Here is a 27,997-nt window from a genome sequence, read left to right on the forward strand (position 1 = left end):
GCATTTTTTTTTTTAAAGATTTATTTTTATTTGAAAGAGTTACACAGAGAGAGGAGAGGCAGAGAGAGAGAGAGACAGGTCTTCCATCTGATGGTTCAATCCTCAATTGGCCGCAACTGGAGCTGTGCCAATCTGAAGCCAGGAGCTTCTTCCTGGTCTTGGGGCCCAAGGACGTGGGCCATCTTCTGCTGCTTTCCCAGGCCATAGCAGAGAGCTGGACTGGAAGTGGAGCAGCTGGGTCTCAAACCAGTGCCCATATGGGATGCTGGCGCTTCAGGCCAGGGCGTTAACCTGCTGCACCACAGCGCTGGCCCCCTAACTGTGGCCCTCTAACTGGCATCTTAACTGCTGTGCTAAACACTCACCCCAGTGCAGAGCTTTTAACCCAGACCATTTCATTCCATTCTCATGGCAACCCTATACTGTTCTCCCTGGATGTGGGAGCAAGAGTGACTCACTGAATCCCCACAACAGCCTGGCAGAGTGGAAACACTATTATCACGCTTATTTTACAAACGGGAAATTGATGCACTGAGGGTCCCGACTTGTCCCAGGCAGCCCACCTAGGTAGTACGTGGCAGGGCTGGGATCGCCACCAAGATGGCCAGGTCCTCCAGAATCCACACATGTCCAGATTTCAGCTCTACCTTTATCATGTCTTTGTCAACCTCACTGAGTGACAAAGCCCCCTCTGGTCCTGCCCTTGACCCTGTCTAGTGGTACCTATGTTTCCCACCTCCTCACGGGAGAGTCTCAAACTGGTGGCTTTGGCTTTGCTTTCCCTCTCTCACTGCCTCAGTCTCACAGCTCATATCACAACTGTGACCCTGTAAAAGTACTTTCCTGTCCCTGCTCTCCCACCCCTTACAGGTGAGGCGATGGGGGAGGGGCACGCTGGGACTGTCCCACACCCTGATGGTGTCGCGGCTGATATTTTTCGCTGCTTGTGTTCATTCCTCTTTACAACACAGGGAGAAAGCAGGGATCAGCAACTGACTCCAGATGCCAGGTCCCGGGGCCCCTCCACAGCATCTGGCTTCTCACCCAGCCCTGCGTTGGTCACAGGTGGACAGCACAGCCATTCCTCTCCTCTTGGCTCAGTCCCCAACCTGTCACCTGATAACTCGCTCTCTCTTCTCAAGGCCCTGGCCCTGGGTTACAGCTTGCAGCCGACGACCCCGGATGCCCCACTGAGCAGGCTGAGAACATCAGGCAGAAGGGGCTGGCCAGCTCTGCCCATCACATCCTCAGAGGCCCCTGCTCTCCAGCTCTGATGCTCCAGAGGTCCATCTCGCTGTCCCCTCTCTGGCCTAGCCAGTATCCTCACTGCTCCACCCAAAAGGCCTTGCTTCTTCCTAAAATGCCTTTCTCTTCCTCTCCCCAACACACAAGCAAGCAACTCCACCGTCACTTCCCTAGGCCTGCAGACCCTTCCTTGGAGGCCAGCTCAGCTATGGTCTCCGACTTCATTCTGAATGTGGCCTCTGCCGGACTTGAACACACTTGCAGCTTTGCTGCACGTACTCCTGTGGGTCATAAGGATGTGCCTCACCTCCCCTGGGAGGTCAGGACCTGGCCCCCAACCTTTTCCATTCTGGACTCTTGGGTCAAGAAAATTCGGGGAGAGGCCACCCTGTTAAGGAATGGGGGCGGAGGGGTGGGGGAACAGTGGGGTCCAGGCATGTTTACAGTCTTGGCACAAACTCCCCAGAGATAAATGAGGGGGCAATTGTGGGTGGGGGAGGAACTCGGGGTGGCTTTGAAAGCAACTTAAAAGGAACACAGAACAGCTCAGCGGGGCTCCGGGAGCCCTCTGCAGAGGGTTTTTATTACATTATTTTGGCTTTGAAATGGAACTGAAAACTTAACTTGAGTCCGGCCTGCAGCCAGTCCAGAGCGAGGACTCTCACTCAAACCCAGGATAACAACGGCCGGCCATCACCCCAGGAAGGGTTGGCTGGGGTGTAGAGGGCGGGTCCCCTGAAGACACAAGACTCCCTGAGCTCCCGGGGGTCCCCCAGCTACCTGAGAAACTGCAGAACAGGGTGGGGGGGCACAGGTGTGTGTGGCAGGGAGACAGAACACCAATTAATTAGCAGGGCCTGGCACCCCGAACCACGAGCAATCAGCAATCCTCCAACCAGGGGATTTAGGAGTGGAGCTTTAAAAAAAAAATAGAAAAAGGGAAAGGAGTAAGAAGGAACGTTTTACATGCAAATGGGCCTCCGCCAGCAGAGCCCATTAAAATGTAAAAACGCCACATTCAGCCTGACAAAACGGTGCAAACTGCTGTGTCTGCCGGAGGGCCAGCCATAAAGCTCCCAACAAAGAGGCCGGGGAACAATGGCGGCTGAATGGCCGCGGCCAGCAGGTCCCCTCGCGCGTTGCCATGGGGACCCCACCGGGGCTCACTAAAGGTATTTCCTGAGGAGAGAGGCCCCGAACACAGGCCCAGGCTGCCCGGCTAATCCTGACAGGAAGCCATCTCCTTTCAGCAGCCCAGGGGCTTGGGGCCGGGAGTTTTGTTTTGTTTTTATTAAAAAAAGATTTCGGTCTTTTGTGTGTCCCACCTCGTCACTGTAATTTACCGCAGAGCCGCCTGCGCCGGCCACAGCCGCCCTACGACCCCCCAAAAACAGCTCCCCCAGAGCCGGGAGGGAGGAGGCCGGCCCAGAGAGAGAGAGAGAGAGATTCTCTGCCCACGTTTGCACCGGCAGAGGCAGCCCAGGCGTCAGAAGGGCTGACACCGCATCACAGTCTGGGGTCCCTGCTTCCCCATCCAGGGTTGACCCGACATCATTCTCCTCCCCCTCCAGTGGGCACCGGCCTCTCCCAACCCCCACAATGGGAAGACTGTAATTAAATAATTCAACAAAGAAATCCACCCAAGAATTGTTCTCTCTCTCTCTCTCTGTTTACGGAGCCAGAACCATGGCCTGAGGCCCCGAATGTTTCCAGGGCACTCACTTCCCCTGGTCCTGTGTCACCAGGAAGGAGGAACCACTCTGGGAAGAGGTGAATCTGTGCTCTCACCTGAGGCGAGAAGAGGTAGACCAGATGCCCGCTGGCTAACGGTGGGGCAGGGCCACCATAGCTCCTGGTTCCTAGAAGTTTGTGTCACCATCTCTCTATTTGGCACCAGGAGAATCCAGCCTTGGCAGATTCAGGGACGCAAGCCAACAACACAGCTGGCGGTGGAGACAGAAACTCCGCTGTGTGACAACCGCCCCCCAGGACAACAGTGCTGGGTAAATTAACATTTCCTGAGCAACGTGTAAGGGGGAAAAGCAATCCCCTTCCCCCGGAGGACTGGAGCATGAGGGAGGCCCAGCTCGCCAGCGGGAACCCAGGCGCCTGCACACAGACCTGCCCCAGAGCAAGCTTTGAACCAGAGCAAAACAGGCTGCTTGGGAGGCTGAGGTCTGTGCCCTGCAAAGCGGCCCCCACCTTCTAAGGCTGACTCAAGTGAGTCCCGTTTTGGGGGAGGGAAAGGAAGCATTGCCTCTGCTCAGTATGGAAAGCCCCCCCAGAGGAGCCCCAGATTTCTGTCAGCTGGGGAGGACGCAGGCCCTGGGGCGGGGGTCCTTCTCTGCTGCCTTACTCCAAGCACAAGTACAACTGGTCACCAACTGCTGATGCACAAGGAAGAGAGCATCTTCCACTAAGCCGTGAGCCCAGGTGGTGCGTGCGTGTGCGCGTGTGCATGGGTCCCGCTGCTGGGAGGGGCGCTCAGACCCTCCCAGCCCTGGCCCCGAGCCCAGGCCTCCCAGCCATGTGTCTGCAGCTGCGACCTGTCATGCACTTCCTGGTCTGGGTTCTGTAATGGAAAGATCATTAAGGGTGGGGGGAGGAGGCGAGCAGGGAATCTGCAGCGAGAGGTAACCCTGCAGCTCCCACTCTGACCCTAAGTCCGCTCAGGTTCCTCAAAGAAAACGGCGTCCTGCCCACCCCCACCCCGGCCCTGCAGCCCCAACCCCAGCGTTCTCCCCTCCCCCACACGGCCAGGCTGGTTTTGGGAAGGAACTGCCTTCAGCTGGGTAGGAAGAAGTTGCTGCTAGCTGTTTCAGAATGGGCCTTTTGTACCCCCCCACACACACACCCTAAATCATAGAAGGGTGCCTTCGAGACCCCATGCTATCTGCCCTCTGCCCCTCTCTGGACCTGGGTCACAGACCCCTGGGTAAACAGGGCCATTGCCCACTCACTGCAGGGCCAGGCAGGAGGGGGCTCGTCAGCAAGCAGCATTTTCTCCAATGCCAAGAAATGTTCTTATGATATGAGCATAAAGATGGCAAAACATCCTTTTTCAGCAAAATGGCATAGAGAGGTTCAAGGGGCCAAGGACAGGGAGCTGGCACAGAAAAAGCTATGGCCGTGGATGTCCTCTGCCTGCCACAGAAGGATACACTAAAAAACAACAACAACCTGGGACCACAGGGCAGCTCTGCCAATCCCCAGGAACCCCCACAAGTGGCTTCAGTGGATCCCATCCGTCCACGCACCACGTATTCATTTTGTCCATCTCTCTCTTGCAGGCACACAGCATGAAAGTCCAGCATTCCCCCCCAACACACACACCCCCAAGTGTTATTTATTTATTTGAGAGACAGAGAGAGAAGGATGGATGGACGGTCAGACAAGCAGGCGGATCTCTCTTGGCTGTTTATTCCACAAGTGCCTGCAGGGAACTCAACTTGGCCTCCCACATGCGTAGCAGGGACCCCAGTACTTGAGCCGCTACCACTGCTTTCCAGGGTGCACACACATCAGGAGGAAGCTGGAATAGGGGACAGACTGAGACTTGGGCACCCCAAGCTGCATCTTCACGATGAGGCCAAATGTCAAGGTCGCCCCCACTTCCACCTCTCCCCTCCCCCAGGGCTCCCTCTGTTTTAAGAAACTAAAAGGTTTCTGCACCGGAGACAGCGCGGTTCTCAGGCAGAACAGGTGGAAGAAGGAAGCCAAAGTTCAGTACCGACGCTAGCTGGGGCTCCTGTGCTCAGATGTCCTGGGGGAAGAGGGAGACAGAATCCTAGGGGAGTGACTGCGGCTCGGCTCCCGGCCCTGTCAACACTGCAGGTGTCCTCCTTCCAGGGCCCTGCAAAAGCCATTTAGTCCACCAGGCAGCTGGAGCCATAGAGGGTTGGGCACAGCAGGGGGAGCCTCAGAGTGATGTCACTCCCATGTCTGCCTGGCTCTCAGCTGTGTGCCCCTGGGCCAGGTCACTGCCCCATCTGGCCTGTTTCCTGTACTGTGAAACCAGGGGCTGGGTAGCCTCGACAAGCTTTGGGTCTCTTGTAGCTGTAACCCAAGTCCCCTAAAGCTGGGCCCTCCTACGTGGGGAGGTTTCGCTCCCCGACATCTCCAACGGCTCCTGCCAGGAGCTCTGATGAGAGGCAGCAGCCCTTACCGGATGTCCTAGGAAAAAGATACTCATTTCTGTCACAGAGCTCAGGCCACTGGCACCTTCCTGGCACAGCAGCTCAAGCTGCCACTGGGGAAGTCAGCACTCCACGTTCGGGGTCCTGGCTCCTCTGTCGGAGCCTGATGCAGCTTCCTGTGAATGTGAAAGCAGGACTCTGCTCCAAAGTGCCGCTGAGCGTTTCGGAGGCGGTGGTCACACACAGGGTCTCCTCCTTTGAATCTCTGAAGCTTTGAGGCCACTTTCTGATTCCCATGCACCCCGCCACCACTCCCACCCCCATGGTAAACTGAGTCAGCCCTGTCCCACCTGCCCTGAGCCAGCACTGGGGCTAGAGCTACAAGCACTAGTAAAAGCTACACCTGGGTCTAAATGGGCTCCAGCATTTACCAGCTTTCTAACCGTGGCTAGTCCCCACCCACCCCCCACCCCCATGCCAGATTCCTAGGCTGTTAAGTGGAAAGGGTAACTGCCACCTGGCGGGTTTTTGGGGCGGGACACTTTCTGAGAAATGCATCTTGGGGTGATTTCATCACGGGACCACCTGAGAGTACTTAGCATGAACTCAGGAGCCACGGAGGTTATACTCTTATGGGAGTCCCATTGTCTATGCAGTTCAGACAGCCCTCAACTTATGAAGCCTCAAATTACTGTTTTGCAACTTAACATGATGGGAAAGTTACATGTAATCAGCAGAAACCATAGTTTGAATTCTGATCTTTTTCTCTGGCTAGAAACAGGCAGGTTTGATATTCTCTCTCACTCTCACTCTCTGGATGCTGGGCGGTGGCAGCAGCCACAGCTCCCATCAGTCACATAATCAGGAGGGGAAACAACCAACTGTCTACAGTGTGTGATGTCACCAGCATTTCTGGATCCAGGTATTTACTTAATCATATGAGACATTCAACCCTTTATTATAAAATAGGTCTTGTGTTAGATGATTTGACCCAACTATAGACTAATGTGAATGTTCCAAGCACAATTAAAGTAGGCAAGACTATGCTATGAGGTTTCCATCCGGGTCTCCCACGTGGGTGGCAGGGGCCCAAGCACTTGGGTCATCTTCCACTGCTTTCCCAGGCACATAAGCAGGGAGCTGGATCAGAAGTGGAGCAGCCAGGGCTGGAACCAGCTTTTCAAAAGTGATGCTGGTGGCAGCTTAACCTGCTGCACCATAATGCGAGTCCCTAAATGTATTTTTGACATAGTATTTTCACTTTCAACACCTGTATGGGGAGGTAACACCATAGTAAGACAAGCAGCATCTATCCATTTATCTATACACAAGCATGCACTGCATAAGGATATCCTGGTCAACAATAGACCACACGCAGGATGGCAGTCATATCGAATTAAAACACAGCTGAAAAATTCCTACCCTTTAGTGACACCAGAGTGCAATCTATTATTCATGCAGTTATGCTAATGCTGCTGGTAACAAACCGACCACACTGCCAGCATTGTGGTACAGCAGGTTAAGCTGCTACCTTCAATACCAGCATCCCACACCAGAGTGCTGGCTGCTCTGTTTCAGGTCCAGCTCACTGCTAATGCCCCTGGGAAGGCAGCGGAAGATGGCCCAAGTACTTGGGCCTCTGCCACTCACGGGGGAGACCTGGATAGAGTTTCTGGCTCAGACGCAGCTCTTTTGGCCATTTGGGAAGTGAAACAGTGGATGGAAGATCTGTCTGAAGATCTGCCTTTCAAATCTACAGATAAATCTCCATCAATGACATCACTGCATGTATGTATGCAAACATGGAATTTTGTTGTTGTTATAAATAGTAAAAAACAAAAAAATCCACCAACTGCAAGGGGTCACTTTTTACTGCACTGTACAACTGACTGGAGAGAAAGCTCATTGGGAGGAGATAAAAGAGTCACAGGGCATCTTAAAGAGAGCCTCTCAACACTGTGTTCACCACAATAAGAAGCGGATACAAAGAAGGGCTGTGTTACTGCCGTCAAAATTTAATACTGCATCTTTAGGTTTGTTTACCTTTCTCTTGGCTGCAAATGGTGCCATGTATAATCTGTGTGCATAAGTTTTAATAAATTATAACTTTTTAAAAAATAAGATGCTGGTTCACTCCCCAAATGCCCACAGTGGCTGGAGTTGGACCAGGACAAAGCCAGGAGCCAGAAACTCCATCCAGGTCTCCCACATAGGTAGCAGGCACCCAAGCACTTAGGCCATCCTCTACTGTCTTTCCATTGCTGAAGCAGGGAGTTGGATCAGAAATGGAGCAGCTGGGATTCAAACCAGTGCTCATACATATGGGATACAGCATTCTAAGCAGCAGCTTAACTCGCCACACAAGAGCAACCCCTAACTTTTAATGTTTATAGGAAAAGATTTATCTATTTATTTTGAAAGAGTTACAGAGAGGAAAGGTACAGAGAGATATTCTATCCGCTAGTTAGGCTCCCTAGATGGCCGCAACCTGGCCAAAGCCAGGAGCTTCAACCAGGTCTTCCACATGGGTAGTAGGGGCCTGAACACTTGGGCCAGCTTGCACTACTTTTCTCAGGCCATCAGCACAGGCTTGGGAGTAGAGCATCCAGATACCAACCAGTGCTCCTGTGGGATGGCTGCATTGCAGGTGGCCTTACCCACTACTCCACAACACTGGCCCCAAATTTAACTTTTAATAGATTAGTGTACAGCACATAGTAATAAATGATAAAAGAGACAGTCATGTACTTTTTTCTTAACATTTTTTTTCAATATTTCTAGGTTATGTGATTTGTCTGTGAACTTGTTCAAATCACTGCAAAGCTCCCAGAAAAATTTTTTTTTTGCTTATAAAGTAGAAATCCATGTTAGTCAAGGATTCTCTGTGTATACTAGTGGAAGCCCACAACGCTTGAGGAGGAAACCACCTACCACCCCATGTGGTTCCAGATGTCTTTATAACCTGGGTCTTAATGCAATGTGGTCCTCAGGTGACACTTCCTCCATCAGCCATCCGCGGCATCTGCAGAAGTCTACAGGAAGAGTAACATTGTCTGGGCGGGGCCCAACCCACAGGTGGGGATAGCAGAAGCTGGGTCTCTAAGACTGCTGTTTTCTCCCAAGAGGTTACAGACATCCTCAACTGCAGAACTCCCCACCCCAGCAACTCTCAGCTGATCTGCATTCTTCCCTGGGTCATGCAGAGAGCATGCAACCAGCTCCGAAGCATTTTTTAAAATCCTGTAATTATCCTGTGTCTCATCCAACTACACCGTAATGTATATTTTTGTTTACAACATTAATTTGTGAAATAGAAAACACTTAAGGAAAACAAAATCCTTTTTTTTTTCCAAGCACTTATCCATCTTAAAATTCTTTTTTTAAAATACACTGATATCTTCCCAAAAAAGGCGATCGCCCTAGCCTTTCGGGAACTTCCAAGGTGTTTGATTCCGTCCATCACACGTTACGGGTAACATCTGTTTTAGAAGCAAGCCAGGTAAGCCTCTGTGTCCAGGCATCCCATTACTTTCTAGAAAGACTGTGTGAGAACAATGAGAAAAACCAAGGTGTGGTACCCAGCTTTGGGGGAGCCTCTGATGCTAGATTCATCCAAGCAGGAGGTCACTGACTGCCATGGGAAAGTCGGAGTCACTGGGGTTTTGTTCTGATTATTCTAGGCTAAGGAACTACTTTTGGGGTTGGCACTGTGGTGTAGTAGGTTAAGCCTCTGCTTGTGGCACCAGCATCCCATATGGATGCCGGTTGGAGACCCGGCTGCTCCTCTTCCAATCCAGCTCCCGGCTAATGGCCTGGGAAAGCAGTGGAAAATGGCCCAAGTGCTTGGGCACCAGCACCCATGTGGGAGATCTAGAAGTTCCTGGCTTTGGATCGGCCCAGTTCCAGCCACTGTGGCCATTTGGGGAGTGAACCAGCAGATGGAAGACCTTCCTCTCTGTAACTCTGCCTTTCAAATAAATAAATCTTAAAAAAAAAAAAAAAAAAAAGGACCCACTTTCGCTAGGGAGGCTCACAGGCCTGTGACTGACACACAACAGCCTCCTAGGAAAGAGGCAAAAGGCACAAGAGGAGCATGCAAGGCAAGGCAAGCACCTCCGTTGGCTCTTCCTGGAGTCACACACAGGTCCATCCCACCCAGCTGCTGTGAGATACAGTTAGCAATGCTTAAATTCAAACATTTGCATTGCCTGAATTTTATGGGGAGCCCCAATTGGATACAGGGATGGAGTGTAATATAGTGGGGAAAAAATACTGATGTCAGAGTTTGAACCCTGGCTGCACCCTCACCAACTGTATAATCTTAGATAATTTACTTAATGCCCTGAACTTCAGGGTACTCATCTGGTTATGGAAATTAAATATTATGTCCATGGGCTCACTATAAAATGTAAAGTGTGCAGAATATGGTGATATCATGGAACTCCATCCAGGTCTCCGGTGTGGGTGGTACAGACCCAAGCACTGGGGCCGTCTTCCACTGCTTTCCCAGGCCATTGGCAGGGAGCTGGATCAGGGGTGGAGCAGTGGGCACTTGGAATCAGCCCTCATATGGCTTAACCTGCTGCATCACAATGCTGGCCCCAATACAATCTTTCTTGAGGCCAATTTGGTATAGGAATACAATCAAAAGTTTAAAAATGCAACTATCCTTGGTACAAGGGCAAATTTTGTCAAAGTAAGATGGGTGTTGTGGTACAGTGAGTTAAGCTGCCACTTCGGACACGAGCATTCCATATTGGAGTACAGGTTCAAGTCCCAGTTTCTCTGCTTCTGATCCAGCCTCCTGCTAATGTGCCTGGGAAGGCAGCAAATGATGGCTCAAGTATTTGTGTCCCAGCCACCCAGAGGGGAGACTCAGATAGAGTTCCGGGCTCCTGGCTTCAGCCCTGGCTGAAGCTCCTGGTCCAGCCCTGGCTGCTATGGGCACTTAGGGAATAAATCAGCAGAAGTAAGATCTCTCTCTCTCTCTCTCTCTCTCCATCACTTTGCCTTTCAAATAAATAAATGTACATTTTTTAATTTGCACATTTTTTAATGTCACTGGGGGCTGGTGCTGTGGCATAGTGAATAAAGCCACTGCCGGCATCCCAGATCGGCACCTGTTCGTCTCTTGGCTGCTCCACGTCCAATCCAGCTCTCTGCTAATATGCCCAGGAAAGCAGCAGAGGATGGCCCAAGTGCTTGGGTCCCTGTACCCACACAGAAGACCAGGAAGAAACTCCTGGCTCCTGACTTAGGATCAGCGGCTGCTGAGTTTCGGCCATTTGGGGAGTGAACTAGCAGCAGATGGAAGACCTCTCTCTGTCTCTCTCTCTGTGTATGTCTCTCTCACTATAACTGTCTTTTAAATAAATAAAATGTTTAAAAAAGGATATATATAATATATATAGATATCTATAGGCAGATATATACATACACACACAGTTTACATTGTTGCAAGGAAAAAGGAAGAACCTTGTTTAGCCAGAAGAATGATGAATGAATTAATCAAATGAGTGAATGAACAGGTGACAGCCAATGTTGGTTTTTTTTTTGACTGCACAGGAAAGTGAGAAAGGGCTAAACTCTGAATTGCTGTGCCGCTGTTTTGAAACCTCTCCCGCTGTCCACATTCACAGCCGCCGAGTCCCCTATCCGGAGCTCCTTGATCCTCTCACCCACTTGAGGCTCAGCGCGCCTACAACACAGAGGTCCAACTGGTGCCATGCAGGGTCCCAGGCCCCAGCATCCGCGGACTTTACACAACCATCCCAGGAGGCTGGGCCATGCCACACTCGGGCACAGGGAAAAGAGTTGAGCTCCAGCCTCTGCTGGAACCGATCTTTCTCGGTGCCTGGAGCTGCCTCACTCCAGCACTCCCCAGCACGCAGGGCTCAACCCCTTTAAACGAGGGCAGTGGCATCCAGCAAAGGCAGTCAGCCAAGACACAGGCGAGGGGAACTCTCGGTGGAGTCCTGGCAGCAGCCCCCCCAGTGGCTGTCCCCAGCTGCAAGTGAGAGAGCATCAAGTTCCCAACGAGGTCTTAGGGGAGTGGCCCAGGCTGCAGGCTGCCCGCAGGCAAAGCGCAGGTAGAGCGCTGAACATTCAGCTCAGCCACTTAGGGACGGGCGTGCGGGTGGGGGCAGGGCAGGCGGGGTGCGGGGCCACAGCTCGCACTGCACTGCGCTGCAAGGCTGCGAACCGGCCCCTCTCCAGAACGCACAGGAAGGCCTGGCTGGGCTGGGCGTCTGAACTCGGGAGCCCAGGAGACCGCGAGCAGCTGGACTTCCCGCAGTCAACAGTCGCTTCCTTGCCAGGGGAGGCGAGGAGGAGGCAGAGGTGGTGTCCGCTGGGTGAGCCGGAGCCCCCAGCGGCCCCAGAGGAAAGCGGCGTTGCAAAAACAGGGCGCAGCTGCTGGTCAGGCCCTCTGACCCCTGACCCTTGCCCTCCCGGTTAATGACTCCCCAGAACTCACTTCTCCCCGGGGCCATCCATCACTGCCCCAGACACAAGCCGTCACTCACACTCTGCCCGACTGAGGGCAGACACCCATCCATGCCTGGGATGCCGGAGACGCAGGCTCCACGACCCTCTCAGGTTGCTGCCCACTCTCCACCCCCACCCCGTTCCCTCGTATGGGCCCCCTCCCCCGCCCCTCCCGCAGCAAGCCTCTGGACAGCCGTTTGTTCTGCTCTGAGAAACCCCTCCTCCCTGACTTCGGGGAGCGGGTTGGCAAAGCAGGAGTGGAAAATCAGTGAAGCTAATGGTGCAGCAATGCAGCAGCGAGAGCCAAGAACACAGCCCTGGAGTGGCTCTGCAGCAGTTGCCCCAGCGCTCGGTCAGCAGACACGTGAGCGTCCTCACATTCTCCCGCACGCCCCGCCCCCCACGCCGCCCCCGCCCCCAGCTCCCAGGGAACCACCTCTCTCTTGGGGAGGGGCTGTGGGGCACAGCACACCGTGCATGCCTGTCACCTTTTGCTCCACGCAATTCCCCTCGTCTTGGTGAAGCCACTCCTCTTACTCTCTGGGAGTGCGACGCCAGCGGGTTCTTTGCACACAAGACGTTATGTGGGGGCATTTCAGGGCGGCCCAGCCACAGCAGGCGGGATCACGCCATATCTAGCAGTAGGACCCCTCTAGTACCGAGCTCCTTCTGCTGTAGCCCCGAAGGCCACAGGTGGGCTGCAGGGTGCGCCGGGGTGGGGCTTCCAGGGCTGCACAACTGGAGCTGGCACCACTGGGAGCCTCTCCCCCACAGGCACAGGTTTCTGCAGATCAGAGACAAAGCCCCACTTTGTGGTGCGCGCACGGCGTCCACGGGGCTTGCAGCCAGCAGTGGAAACGTGCAGCTCTTCCATTAACTGTACCCTCTCCTCCCCTGTGACGACGACAACGGCCACCAGACGCCTCCGAATCTGGGTGGGTCAGGAGGAGCTGTAAAACCCCAGCCCATTAAACCGCTGATGAGTCGCAGGTTTCTGAGCGTGGAGACTGCGTCTGGGGTGACCTCAACCCACGTGAGAGCTGAAAGGCAGGGAGGGGCCGGGACCCCACCCCCAACTGCCCCAAGCGGCCTTGCAAGCAGTTTTTGGACTCACCCACTTGCCTTTCCCCCTACGTTCTATTCTCAAACACAGACACAATCCTCTTCAAGCTCAGTATGTCTTTCTAGTTGGGGGCTCGTCTTTTTTAAAGGGGTCTTCCGCCTCTTGCCCCCACCCCGCCCTGCTGCCAGTCTATCCACACACCTCCCCCTTCCCTGCTCAGAGCCAGATCCGAAACAAGCCCCCACTCTACAATCCCAAACCGGGAAGGAGCGGGCAAGTAGGAGGAGGAGGAGGAGGAGGAGGAGGGAGGCCGGTTTTCCTGGAACCCTTATTAAATCAACTTTCCAAGGACAGCCAGAAACTCCAGGCCCCCGCCGGGTCCCACAGGAGCTTTTGCAGCCGGCGGCTAGGGTTGCGTGCAGCTGGGGGAGGGGCTAGGCGCGCACACAACTCGGGCCAAGTCTTTCTAGTGGGGACGGGCTCGCAGTGTGAGCAGGGCTTTTGCGTCGTCCTTTCCAACTTTCCGACAAACCCTTTTATACACAGATTATACTTTTTTTTTTTGTTGAGGACAATAGCAGCATTATTACTTAATAACCAGCAGGGTAAAGACCGCACTTGACATCTGTAAGGTTCTTTATAGTTCTTTAGAGGTCCCCACGGACCTCACGGTCACAGCGGGCCTCTGAGGGTGGCAGGAGACAGGACGGGAGGAAGACACAAAGCTGAAGTGCCACTCTCAGACAGGGACACCAAGCTTTGCCACCCAAGTCCTGCTGGGTCCCAGGAAAATGGACACACAACTTCCACTGACTGCTCACCAACTACGTAGAGGCACGGTTCTCAGATTCTCATGTGACACAAGGACCAGACAAGCACTGCCCATTCATTCGCCATACAGTTCATGGAGATGCACAGACAGGAACGTTCCAGAAAGCCGACATCGCTAAGAAGTACACCCGGCATTCAAACCACACCAGTCGAGGGAAAACTTGCACACAAATGTTCATGGCATTTTATTAATAATGGCCAAAGCCGCTGACAACCCCACCGGCCGTAGGGTTATAGGGGGTTATATGCAATTCCTGCACCATTTCACAGCAGGGACCTAGGTCTCTGCACACAGAGTGTCATGGCACGGAATGAAATTCTGGAGCTCATCTATGGTGACCGAAAGCACAGCAGTGGCATCTAGGGCTCTGTGCCAAAGGCAGCTGACTACACGGGGGCATCAGATAAGGGTCTGGGACAATGGCTCTCTCTCTTGACTAAGGTGGTAGCTGCATGGAGTGTAGAGAGGTACCCAAAACCCATTAAAATGCACACTTAACAAATTGGGTATATTTTACATGTACGAATTACACCTTCACAGCCGAGAAAGGCTGCTGGGAGATCCCGACCACGCTTTCCTCACGGCCTCCTGGCCACCCTGCACATCATATCTGAGAACCTCAACTTCCTCTGGAGCTTGCAGGCTGTCAGCCGCTGCAGCTGGAGTTCCACGGGTCGGATCAGATTGGCAGCAAGTACTGGGGAGGAAGGGGGGTGCAGGTTCCTGGCCCTGTCTGTGATGGCTGCAGGGGTTGAAAGCAATCCCAGGGGCCGGCGCTGTGGTGTAGCAGGTAAAGCCACTGCCTTCAGTGCCGGCATCCCATATGGGTGCCAGTTCAAGTCCCGGCTTACTCCACTTCCGATCCAGCTCTCTACTATGGCCTGGGAAAGCAGCAGAAGATGGCCAAAGTGCTTGGGCCCCTGCACCCATTTGGGAGACCTGGAAGAAGCTCCTGGCTCCTGGCTTCGGATCGGCCCAGCTCCAGCCGTTGCAGCCAACTGGGGAATGAACCAGTAGATAGAAGACTTCTCTCTCTCTGCCTCTCCTCTCTCTGTGTAACTCCGACTTTCAAATAAAAATAAATAAATAAATACATCTTTAAAGAAAGACAGCAGTCCCAAGATCTGGTGCTAGCTGGGCAGCGAGACCTGTATGCCTGCCCTGCTGTGGAGGTCGTAATAACCCAAAGGGGTTTTCCGAGGTCCTGGGAGCGTGGCTCAGCAACAGTGCTTTGGATGTGAACTTTGCAAAGTTGCCAGCAGTCCTAGCCCCAAACCCACATAAGGAACCCCAGCCTTGTCCCAGTGGTTCTGCTGCAGAACCCGGAAGCCTGGGGAGAAGTAGGAGAAGGGAATCCAACCTGGCCACCCACCCCTGGAATCTTTGAATGGAACGGACATGCAGCCAGAGTGGGCACAGGAACCACAAGCTAAGGATGGACTGGGGCCTGATGAAGGGAGCTTCAGAGCCACACAGATCTGTTCTGGTCCCATTGGAGGCCAGAGGCGACTGGGGGAGGGGGCATTGACGATGCCAAGAGCAGTCAGCAGATGGCTGAAGGTTTAAATAACCGAGGAAAATTCTGAATAATCACTTTATGAAGTCACCTGCGTGGGCCTTTGGGGCAATGGTTAAGTCACCTCTGGAGTGCCTGGGTTCAAGTCCCTGCAGAGTTGTCTGTCCCACCCCCGCTGCCAATGCTGCCCCCACCCACCCACCTGGAGACCCCCAGGACTGAGCTCCCGCCTCCTGGCTTTGGCCTTCTGGCCATTAACGGGCCTTTGGGGGCTGAACTGGCAGATGGGAGGTCTCTTCCTCTTGAAATAAGTTTTAAAACAAAACAAAAAAATAAGTAAATTATACTTCAATGAAACTGGTTTTTAAAATGGCAATCTGACTCCAGGCTTCCCTGCTGCACAACTCCCAGGTAGTCCCTGCCTCCCTGCCCTACCTCCCTCCTGTCCACAGAGCCAGCACAGTACCACCCTCCACCCACAGATTCGGCCAACTGCAGATGGCAAACACTCAGAGCAAAAAGGTGCTCGGTACTGAACAGATACGGAATTCTTGTCTATTTACACAGCATTGACAATCTCTCAGGTGTTAGAAGTAAGCTAGAGGGGCTGGCGCTGTGGCGCAGCAGGTTACAGCCCCAGCCTGCAGTGCCAGCATCCCATATGGGTGCCGGTTCAAGTCCTGGATGCTTCACTTCCGAGCCAGTTCCCAACCAATGCACTTGGGAAAAGCAGTAGAAGACAGTCTAAGGGTATAGCTACCCTCATGGGAGACCTGGAAGAGGCTCCTGGCTCCCAGCTTCACGTGGCTCAGCCCCCTCCACTGCGGCCATCTGGGAAGTGAACCAGCAGATGGGAGACCTCTCTCTGTTAACTCTGACTGACCTTCAGCCCCGGCCCCACTCTCCGTCCCCACCTCTGGGTCCTTCCCCAGGCTGGACCCACAGCCAGCAGCTTCACTGACTGTCGCTCCCCGTCTTCGTGGAGGAGCAACACAGGACCCTGCGCTGTTCTTTCGTCTGCTCGGCCCTCCCCGGGTTTGCTGCTGGTTCTTCCCGGGTTGGCTACTATCCCTTCCACCTCCGTGGAAGGGCAGTTCCCCCTGGCCGCATTCCCCACTTCCGCAGGGGAGCGGCACACCGCCGGCCGGCTTTCTTCGGGGGCTGCACGGGTTCCCTTAGATGTTCCCCATAGATGTTCCCCGGTGCATGCCGTCTCTCTCCTCCTTTATAGTCCTCCTCCGCCAATCCCAACTCGGCTGCCCACACGCCGAGTACGCTGCTCTCCTCCAATCAGTAGCAAGTCCTGCAGCTTGTCAAGTTGGTGAGAGGCAGCTGTGCGGAAGCTGTTTACTTCTCTCCCAGCGCCATATTGTGGGAGAGCAGATGCATAGAATAAGTCTTAATTCCAGTAACTTAGTCTAGTCCGAGCTGCTCCCCACAGAGGAGAGCAGATGCATAGAATAAGTCTTAATTCCAGTAACTTAGTCTAGTCCGAGCTGCTCCCCACAACTGACTCTCCTCTACTCCTGCCCACTGGACTCCGTTATGTTCCACCCTGGGAGAGGCCCCTTCCTGCTGACAAGTGCTCAGCCCTGACACCCAGTTTTGTTTTCTGCCTCCACCCTCTGAACCTGGGCTGCAAAGAGTTTGTTAGGAGAAGGTTGAGTTTTTCTTTTAAAAAGAAAGTGTTGGGGCCAGTTGTGGCAGGTTACCACCCCATGTGGCACTGGTTCGAGTCCCGGCTGCTCCATTTCTGATTCAGTTCCCTACTAATGCACCTGGGAAAGTAGTAGAAGATGGCCCAAGTGCTTGGGCCCCTGCACCCGCGTGGGAGACTCAGAGGAAGCTCCTGGTTCCTGGCCCAGCCCTGGCCATTTTACATCTGAACCAGCAGATGTAAGATTCTCTGTATCTCCCTCTCTCCGTGTAACTCTACCTTTCAAATAAACAAATACATATTTAAAAAGTAAATAAAAAGAAAGTGTTTTAGGTTATGGTGCTTTAGGTTCCATCATTCACATTCTCAAAACCTTGCCCAAACCCTGCGTGTTCTTGAATTCACTTGTGACTGTCTGCACGGTGGCTGATCCAAATCTCTTCTACTTCCCGCAAGCCTCACACCCTGACTCACGCCCACTCACTCTTGTCTCTGTCACTTGTCACATCCCACCTACTTAACCCCACACATTCTATTTCTAGAGTCTTTGCTATTTTTTTCTTGCCTCTATAGTCTCACAGCCCCCACCCAAGGTTCCTAACCTCACCTCTAGACATTCAGAACTAACGTCTAACCCATCTTTTTGACAGGGGTGGCAGAGCTGCCGTAACTGCTGGCATCTCACATACAAACACGTGGCACTTCCCAAAGTCTGCAGGTGGGGCAGTGTTGTTGGGGTGCATCAGGGGAAACTGCCAGCTTGGGACAAGGCAACCCCTGAGGATGCCAGAGTGCCTGGTTCGAGTCCCAGCTACTCGGCTTCCAATACAGCTCCCTGCTAATGTGCCAGGGAAGGCAGCAGATGATGGTCCAAGTACCTGGGTCCCTGTTGCCCGTGTGGGAAACCTACACAGAATTTTAGGTTCCTGGCTGGCTATTGTGGGCATTTGGGGAGTGAACCCATGGATGGAAGATCTCTCTCCCTGTTTCTCTCTTTCACTCTGCCTTTCTAATAAATAAAAAAAATCTTTTTAAAAAATTCTCTGGAAATGAAATTAAGTAAGTTTATTTTGGTGCACAACAATCTGAAATCCAGGCATATGAGAGTCTTCAAAAAATCTGCGGAAAATGTGTATCATAAAAATACAACACATGAATTTCAAAATATTTTGCAACAAAATAAATATTTTTAATTCCGTTTTCCAACAACTTTAAAAACAATTAAAACACAATTTTGAGAGGCAAAGAGACAGAAAGAAGGGAGGGGGTGGGAAAAGGGAGGAAGAGATGGGGTGAGGAAAAAGGGGAGGGACAGAGGGGTAGGGGGGATGGGGAAGGCAGGGAGAGAGAAAGAGAGAGTGAGCTATGTATGCTAGTTTTCCCATCCACTGGTTCACTCCCCAAATGCCCATAATGACCCAGAGCTGAGGAAGGCAGCCAGACAATCAGTCCAGCTCTCTCTCGCATGTGGGTGACTTCAGCCGTCACAACCTGCTGCTTCTGGGGTCTGCATTAGCAGGAAGCTGGGGTCAGAGGTAGAGCTGTCAATCAAACTCAGGTGCCTCTGATCGGGTAGCTTAACTGCTAGGTTAAATACTCACCTGCTACAGACTTTTGGAAGTAGTTTTGTAAACGCTCTCTCCGTTAATCCTTCATTAGCGTTCCCATTTTATAGCTGAGCAAACCGAGGCCTGCTATGTCTGAGTAATCTATCGAGACGAGTACCACAGCTAACAAGCGAGACAGGAGGCTGCAAGAGCAGGTCCACCGGGCCAGGTCCCTCCTCTCACCAAATTCATTTCCTGAGAGCTGGCTCATGTCCCTGCTCAGAACATCATAGGCTTCCCATGCATGGACGGTTTCTTCAGTGGGGCATTATGTTAACCAGCTTACATGTTTCCCAGCTCCTCCATTCTGCCTACACCTCCGACATCCTGCCTCTCTCTGCACCCTCACTCACTGTTCAGCCTGGACGACCCCTCTTGTCCCCCTTCCCAAGCTGCCACGCATCTTTCCACACCCATCTCAGATTGACCTTGCATTTAGTTTTCTCCGCCCCTGTCTCCCCACTCTGGGTCTCCAGCATGTCTGGCTCAGCTCTTGCCTGCGGTCCCCAAATGCAACATGACCACGCCCACTCCAGCCATAACACCTTCTAGAAAAGTCTCACAAGCTTCCCTGCTCCTTTGCCGCCACCAAGCAACTGAACACATTTTCACCCATCGCACAGGCCCCTGACAACCTAGACTGATGGTCCTATAACCACAGCCCCATCCCAAGTACCCCGAACCTTTTATCCACTGCCTGCCAACTTTCTCTATGTGACCCGGCAGTGAGTCACAAGCCACACTATCCCTGGGCAGCAGGAATGCCCAAACACATGAGTTCTCAAAGTCCCTTGAACGCCACCAAGCACACAGGACTCGCAATCTCCAGGAAGCATTTCCACGACTCAAGCAAATCCCACAAGCAGTGAGCAGGTCCTGCCTGTTCATGAAAACCTCTCAGAATTTCCAACGTGGCGTAGGTCTCCGTGTCCTGCCACGTTTCCTGGTTCTCAATCTCTCCGAAAGACAGGTCATATCCAGAGCCAGCTGCTCAGCAGCCCCCCAAACAGAGCTTCTGAAACAGCGCCAGGGGAGGCCAAATGACAGGCAAAGGCCAGGCCCCCCCCCCCCCCAGGATGTGTCTTCCAAACAACTTTGTGGAAACCAGGTCTTTATCAAGCCCTCACCTCCTACAAAGTCCCCCATCATCCAACCCAAGTTCTAAACCCAATTCACAGGCTGCTCACTTGCCCGACAGCACCCAGTCCTATTTCTACACATCATGGAGGCTCAGGAGCTGGTTCCAGAGTCCCCCGGATGTCCTTCCCCAAGTCCATCACCCCTGGGAAATGAATGCCACACCAGCCTTGGGACCCCGGCGTCTGATGGGAGTTGGTTACACTTACAAACAGGGCACAACCAGCCCTGGCACCTCCTGAGTCTCTCCTATGAGGAGAGAGCTCTCCACTGCAGCCTTCTTGGGTCAGCCCCATCACCTGTTGCCAGCCCACCCTGGTCCCAAGGCTCCCCGGAGTGGGCGGACCTTCCGCCTGTGCCTTACCTTGTTCAGGCAAGGTGGGCGCTGCTGGCCTGGCAGTACAGAGCGTGGCTGTGACCAGCACAGCCCAGAAGAGGAGACACTTCCAGCTCCACATCCCAGTTCTGCACTTAGAGGTTGGTGACAAGGCTCCACATCTCCATGGATACTCCGCCTGGAGCTCGATCCGCTGTCTCAAGCTCACTCTGCAGGGCAAGAGGAGAGCAAGATATTAAGAGGGTTGGTCTAGGGGAGAGGGACAACTCCTTAATTAAAGCACAAGCAAGAATTGAGATCTTAATTAGACGGGGAGAGGGGATGCTTTTTTAAGATTTATTGATTTATTTGTTATTTGAAACACAGAGGGATAGAGAGAGATTTTCCATCTGCTGGTTCATTCCCCAAATGCCCACAGCAGGGGCCAACGCTGTGGCGTAGCAGGTTAAGCTGCCGCCTGCGACACTGGCATCCCAGATGGGCACCGGTTCAAGACCTGGCTGCTCTACTTCCAATCCAGCTCCCTGCTAACGCACCTGGGAAAGCAACCAGAAGGTGGCCCAAATGTTGGGGCCCTTGCACCCACATGGAAGACCCTGCATGAAGCTCCTGGCTCCTGACTTCCATGTGGCCATTGTGGCCAGCTGGGGAGTGAACCAGCGGATGGAAGACCTCGCTCTCTCTGTCTCTCCATCTCTTTCTGTAAATCCTTCAAACATAAATAATTACTTTAAAAAACAAAAAGTTCCAAATAGCTTGGGAGCCAGGATTCACAAGCCTGGTGTTGTAACTGCAGGAGACTTCAATGTGTTGATGATGCTCACTGCCTAAGACTTCACCCCGCCCAGGGCAAACCAATCCCTCGAGTGAGAAAAGGAGATGAAATACGGGGGAAAGAGCCAAGGACCAGGAAAAGGGAGCCAAGTGCAGGAGCAACTAGTTAGAGTCGCAGGAATAGGTTACTAAGACGCTGTACCTCCCTGGACCAGTGCAGTGAGGGAAGTTGAAAAAAAAAAATCGCCTCCAGGGTTCTTTCTTCCGCCTGCACTGGCACTCTAGTTCCATCAGCTCCCCACTGAGAACACATCCCTCACCAGCTGCAGGAAGCAAGGGGTGAAACTGGCGCACCCAGGAAAGGAGTCCAGGAACCGGGGTGGGGGAAGGGCTGGCTGCAGCCTGCAGGCTCTCCAGGACAGAGTCTAGGGGAAAAGCAGCCCTGGCCCCCTCTCCAGGTCTAGAGCAGAATGGAAAACCATTCCCTAAACTCTCAAGTTGCTATTCAACTTGACCAAGTGATGAGATCTCAAGTGTGGGGCTGCCCATCTCTGGCTTCCAGGTGGCTTTTGTCCTAAATGCTCCAGGGAACCATCCAAGTTATTCAGGGAATCCACTCCCCGGAACATGCCCTAATGTGGCACTCCAGCCCCGCCTCCCCCGGAGCCAGGCAGGGCCCCCTCTCCAGTGAGTCAGTTCCTGCTGGCAGAAAACCCCCAAATTCTTGGCTTCGTCCAGGTGCCCTCGGCCAGCAAGATCCACAGACACCACCACTAGCTCCATTTAGCTCGCTAGAATGCTTAAAAATTGCAAATCAGAAGATGAGCAAACAATTCTTCCATCTTCCAAAGTGTAGGAAGAGAAAAAAGGAAAATATTTTTAGAGTACTTATTTGAGAGGCAAAGTGACAGAGAGAGAGAGAGAGAGGGAAAGAGAGAGAGAAGGAAGGAGAGAGGGAGATCTCCCATCTGCTGGTTCACTCTCCAAACAGCTGGGCCAGGACTAAACCAGGAGCCTGGATCTCCATCTGGGTCTCCCAGGTGGGTGCAGGGGCCCAAGCACTTGGGCCACATCCTCTGCTGCCCTGCCAAGTACATTAGCAGGGAAGTGGATTGGAAACGGAGCAGCCGGAACTGGAAACAGGGCTCATAAGGGATGCAGACGATGCAGGCATGGCTTAACCCATAGTTCCCCAAGTACTGACCTGGAAGGGAAATAAGTATTAATTGCACAGCTACCATGGGCCAAGCCTGCACTGGGTACGATTAATTTATAACCATACAACTTCATTCATTCCTTGCTACAAATTTAGGGGGGAAAGGAATCAGTTCCCTTTAAGCAATGGAGAAACCCAAACACAAAGAGGTTAACAACTTTGCCTAAGGACAAACACCAGGCCTCTTATCACCCAGGTTTTCAGATGTTAAGAGGACAGGGTGGAGACAATCAAACCAGGACGATTAGCTCAATCTGGTACAAACTCAGGGTCTCTAATGGGGATCCCATATCATTAAAAACAAAAGTAGATGAAAGAGGCTTGATTCCTTCTGAAAGAAGGACCCTCAAAAGCACCTCACATAAGCTTTATCAGGATATAAGATGAGGCTCCGACCTGGGCCTGGGGTAGAAACAACGCTTGCCTAGGGGTTGGCATTGTGGCACAGCAGGTGAAGCTACTGCTTGCAACAGCAGCATCCCTTGTTGTAGTCTGAGCCACTCCTGATCCAGCTCCCTGCAGATGCACCAGGAAAAGCAGTGGAAGATGGCCCATGTGTTCAGAGACCTGGATGGAGTTCTGGGCTCTTGGCTTTGGCCTTGGCCCAGCCCCAGCTGGGCAGTGTAGCCATCTGTCTCTCTCATTCTGTCTTTCAAAGAAATAAAATCTTTTTAAAATGAAACTTTGTATGACAACATCTGTAAACCCACAACCCACATCTTACTAACATCCCAACGATACACCACACTGATGCCCGCCTGTCACCCGGACAGGCTAAGAACACCTGATTCCCAAGATGACCCCGCAGACAACGGAACTTCAGCAACCTGGGAAAAGGGTGGCATCACCTTGAGATGATTAAGCGTGGCTGTGAAGGCCACTCACTCACTCACTCTGTCCCCTGAAAGCCTGCCTTTCTCACAGGTGTGGACTGGCTGCAGGCGGCCCTCAGCTCACTAGCAGCTTCCTCTCCCCCGGCTCATTCCAAAACAAAGATGCAAAACTCTCTTCCTCTCCTACCTCTCTGAGTCTCCGGTTTCACAGCCATAAAGACAAGGATGGTGCGAGAAACTGTGGCTCCTGCAGTGAGAGGGTGCGTGGCACACACCCCACTCCACACACCTGCAGTGACACAAACCATCGGCTGTGAACTGCCGCCTCCTCCTTCCTCTCACCTTTTTCGCCTTCTACTAATTAATGAATTCTTGAAATCCCTCGGGAACAGCCTCCTTCCTTCACTCCCTGACAGATGTGACCTGCAGCCTCACAGGTGCACACAGCAGCTTCCGCGGAGACCCTGCAGCTGGCTGTCCCTTCTCCCGGCTCTCCAATATCAGGTTCAACCCTCCTGGGTGGGAGGGAGGTCCTGGGCGTGCACGGGGAAGGGAACACAGCATCTCTTCTCCCACATAGGAGGAGCTAACGGGCAGCGCGGGTGGATGTGCCTGCTGCCTCCTCCCCAGAGTACGAATTCAACCTAAGACAGGAGAGCCTCTGGTGAGGAAGTGGTGGCCAGCTCCTGCGACCCCGCAACGCCCCCAGGTTCTAAGAGTACAGATCCTACGAACATCAGATCGTCAAAAAGTGATGTCAGGAGAACTAGCAGGTGAGCTGGTGGCCAACTCTTTTTTCCTTCTGTTCACTAGATAAAGTCACAAGGGAATCTCTGCCTTCTACAGTCGCTTAGCCTAAGCCTTGGAGGCAAGTGTGTTTGCCCCGCCTGTATCACCAGGGGTTATGAGGATGGGGCTGGGTGTAGGCGCCTGCTCTCTATTCAAACCCTAGGAATTGCAAACATTGTCCTTTGAGTCACTTCTTGATAGCTCTCTTAGGAGAGGACCTGAACTTCCTGCTTCTCCAAAGGTATTTCTCACTCTCCACCTTCATACCCTACACTTCCAACCTAGCTAGACACAGTGGTCCCTATCCACATGTGGCTGCCGGGCCCTGGCATGTGTTCTAAGTGAAGAATACACATCAGATCCTGAAAAAAAAAAAAAAAACAGAGCGTCAAGTATCCTACAAGGACCAGCATTGTAGCACAGCAGGTAAAGCCACTACCTGCAAAGCCTGTATCCCACATGGATGCCAGTTCGATGCCAGCTGCTCCACTTCTGATCCAGCCCCTGCTAATGTGCCTGGGAAAGCAGTGGAGGTTGGCTCAAGTGCTTGGGCCCCTGCACCCACATGGGAGACCATGAAGAAGCTCCTGGTTTCAGTCTGGCTTGGCCCTGGCCATTGTTGCAGACATTTGGGGGGTAAATCAGACGATGGAAGATTCTCTCTCTCTCTCTGTAACTGTGCCTTTCAAAGATATACAAATTTTTTTAAAAAGAGTATCCTACAAACACATGTTCAGGTGGCAATATTTAGAATATATTGGGTTACATCAACCATATAATTAAAATCTAGACACATTAAGTAAAAATGAGTTTCACCCATTTCTTTTTACTTTGTTTCAAATGCGGCTACTAGAACATCTAAGATTATGGGGGGAGGGGCGCCCCAGTGTTGCTGTCCTGTATGTTAAACTGACCGCCATGTCAGTACCCCATATGAATCCCAGCTGCTCCGCTTGCGTTCCAGTCCCCTGCTAATGACCTGGGAAAGCAGCAGAAAATGGCCCAAATGCCTGGAGCCCTGCCCTCCACATGCAACATGCAGACGGAGTTCCAGGCTCCTGGCTTCAGCCTGGCCCAGCCCCGGCTGTGGCAGCCATTTGGGCAACGATCCAGCAAATGGAAGCTCTTTTCTCTCTCCATAACTACCCATCAAAGAAAATCTTAAACAAACAAAAACAACCAAAAACTGTCTTGCCCTTTAAGAAAAAAAAAAGAAAACCTAATGTCCTATTTCCATGGGACAGCAGAGCTTGGGACACCACCAAGCCTTCCCTCCTTCCCTCCTTTCCTCCTCAATGGGGCAGGTCTTCCCCACCCTCTGAGCCCAGTCTTAAGAAACCAACTCTTCCATAAGTCTTTTCTTGAGCCTTCAAGATGAAGGACCTCATTCTTCAGAATTTCCAAAACACATAAGCAGCCTCTCTCTTGCAGTGTTTACATCGTCTTATATGATTGCTATTTACATTCCCAGCTCTCTCCCCACGCTGCTTCTGAGCAGGATCTGTGTCTACCCACCTTCCGCAGACACCCTCAGCATGGGCGCCAGCGCTGTGACACAGTGAGTTAGGCTGATGCTTGGGACACAAGCATTCCATGTGGGGTGCCGGCTCCAGTCCCGGCTGCTCAGCTTCCAACCCAGCTCCCAGCTAACGTGCCTGGGTAAACAGCAGAAGATGATCCAAGTATGTGAGTCCCTGCCACCCATGTGGGAGACCTGAATGGTGTCCTGGGCTCTTGGCTTTGGTCTGGCCCAGCCCTGGCTGTTGCAGCTGTTTGAGGAGTGAACCAGCAGATGCAAGATCTCTCTCTCTCCCTCTCTGTCGCTCTGCATTTCAAATAAATAAGTAAATCTTTCCCTAGCACATAGGGTGTACAGAGCAGATGCTGGCCTATTTGTTAAGCAGATACATAGATGAATGAAAGAAAAAGATGCTGATTGATGAAAAAAAAAAAAAAACTGAGATAGTCTTCCAGAAAGCAGATTGAGGGCACCACAGAAAATCAATAGCCAGTCCACTGTTTGCCAGCCACACTGTATTCCAAAGAATACCTCTGGGAAATGTTCAAGCCATTCTGCTTCCTCAGAATTGAGGAAACAGCACCAAAACATAAACCCCTTTAGCTAGGGGTAAGGCTGACTTCTTATCATCACTCTTCCCAAAAGAGCTCTCTCTACTTAACGCTAACAGGGCAGGGCAAGCACTTAATCAACATTTGAAAACAGTCCCGAAGCTCCGTTTGCAAAATTTTAGCTGGTCCAAGGGAAAATGGTAACTGTTTATTTTGAGTCTCCGTAAAAAGTGTCCAGATGTCCTTGAACTAAGTATACCCCCCCCCCCCAAATTAGGAACAAGTAAACCTTAATTGCTCCACATCATCTAGGAAACTTTGCTATGGAGGACAGGATATATGAAGGTACTTCAAAAAAAAAAAAAATTTGTGGAGCAATGGGATTAAGAGATACATTTTGCTACTAAAAATGTTTGAAATCCACCCAACACATAGTTTCCATGGATTTTTTGGAGACCCCTTGCACGCATGGATTTACGAACTATTCTGCACATTTAAAATAAACTGATCTTGTCATTCCAACCTCTGGAGCGCCCTGTGCTAGTGAACCATCACCACACTGATAAGAGGGGGTCACCGCGGTGAATGCTCTCTCCCTAGGTGGGGGAGGGGCAGCTGTGGTGAGCAGCCTCTGTGCAGGGTAGATGCCAATGTGCCAGGCCACGTCTGGTCATAAATCTTCTGTGGAAACACCAGAAATCTCTGCATCTGGGCTCCCAGCAGCGCCTGCCGCCGCTGGCCTCTAGAAAGCTTTGGGGAGGGCAGATGCAAAGCAAATTTCCCCAGAGGAAATTAAACTCATCTTGTGGGACGGGAGGGCCCTTTCAGAACAGGACGCTGGAATCCATTCTGAGTCCCTTTGCTCCAGAAGCCAAGAGGCTCCAGCTTTCCTGGGGTGCGCTTTCACGGACATCCATTTGGATGGAAGAGACTTTAAAAATGGAGGCAAGAAAATAAAAAGCATCCAAAGGAGCTTCCTGCTAAGACCCCAAGCTAGCAGGAGCAAATGTTCAACACCCCCCCATCCCACCCCACCCCCGCAAAACAAGCAAAAAGCACTGCGCTAAAGCAAAACCCAAAGATCTTCCTGGGTGCCCAAGGCTGGAGTCAATCTTCCTGCCCACCGAGTCCATCAGAAACAACAGCAGACACGAGAGATACCTGGGTGCACCCTAACCCTTTCCAAAGTTGGGGTGGGCAAGACAGCATCTACCACGCTCCCTCTCCACTTCTACCGGGGGTGGGGGGGCGGGGGGGTGCTTCACTTCCTATGCAAAAGGCACCTAGTGTTAGCTTCCAACACCCTTCCGGGGCCAGATTCTCAGACTTGTCTTGTCTACTTTGGAACCCAAGGCAGTGGTGCTCACTCTGGCCCAAATCCCCATTGTGAAAATACCTGCCCCCGACCCCCACCCCGGGGCACTTCTGCAGGCATGGAAAAAGCAGGCAGTGAAATGAAAGCTCTGGATCCACGACCCTCATTAAAAAGCTGACACCCAGCTATGACTAAGAGTCAATGCAACAGATTATTTCAAAGAGAGCCCGGGCACCAATGCAATGCATAACCATCCCAGCTGGAGCCGGGCCCCAAACACCCTGGCGCTTCTCCCAACCAACTGGGGGTGGCCGGTGGGAGTAGATACGTAAACAAGTCATTAGGGAGGCAGCCGGGGCGCGCAGACGGCAATGGCGAAGCCTGCCAGCCCCCGGTCACTGCAAGGCAGGGAGAGACCCGGGCGTGGGGGTAATTAGCCAGACCAAGGCACGTCCCACGGGGCCCTGCTACTTAGCTCTTAAACAAGCCTCAGAGAGGAAACGCGAGCCTGGGCCGAGGGAGGAAAATGGCCACTTTCTACTAAACGGTCTCAAGGCTAAGGTTGTACAATTTAGACGGGATTCCAAAAAAAGCACTGGTCCGGAGGTACCGCGGGCAGGGCACATCTGCGAAGGAAACAGTCACATAATTACCATGTCTAGAGAAAGTGCGAATTCATTACGGCCTCCAAAACTGCCGCCCAGAGAAGGAAGCCAGGAGAAGTGTTTTCAATTTGAAGGCGACCGGGAAGAAGAGCGACCAACGCTCCCCACTCCGCACAGCTCCTCCGGGCTCCAGGAACACCACAAAAAACCGACTGCACACTCAGACCCACCCCACCCCACCCAGCCCCACTGGCAACCCCGAGGCCGGTCTTTTAGGAGTCACACGCCCCACTCGCGTTCCCGAGAGGGGGCTGGGGCAGCCCGGATCGCTCCAAGAGGACGCACAGGGACAAGCGCGCCCTGGGCGGCTGCAGCCGGG

General features: G+C 52.6%; 1 protein-coding gene across 7 annotated transcripts in view; it reads right to left on the reverse strand.

Annotated features, from left to right (window-relative positions):
• FGFR1 (fibroblast growth factor receptor 1) overlaps positions 1 to 27,997 on the reverse strand; it is a 51,946-nt gene that overhangs the window by 21,753 nt on the left and 2,196 nt on the right. For 6 of the 7 annotated variants that reach the window (XM_008273974.5, XM_070068555.2, XM_008273975.5 and 3 more), the window contains exon 2: positions 20,044 to 20,225. In XM_008273974.5, the coding sequence (XP_008272196.1) occupies positions 20,044 to 20,137 (94 nt within the window). In that variant the 5' untranslated portion in view covers positions 20,138 to 20,225. Of the gene's footprint in view, positions 1 to 20,043; positions 20,226 to 27,666; positions 27,952 to 27,997 lie in introns of those variants that run through there. The other variant, XM_070068556.2, reaches the window with a different exon arrangement.

This window comes from Oryctolagus cuniculus, chromosome 2 (assembly GCF_051225735.1).
Source record: "Oryctolagus cuniculus isolate XC-2025 breed Fujian yellow rabbit chromosome 2, ASM5122573v1, whole genome shotgun sequence".
Lineage (NCBI taxonomy): Eukaryota > Metazoa > Chordata > Mammalia > Lagomorpha > Leporidae > Oryctolagus > Oryctolagus cuniculus.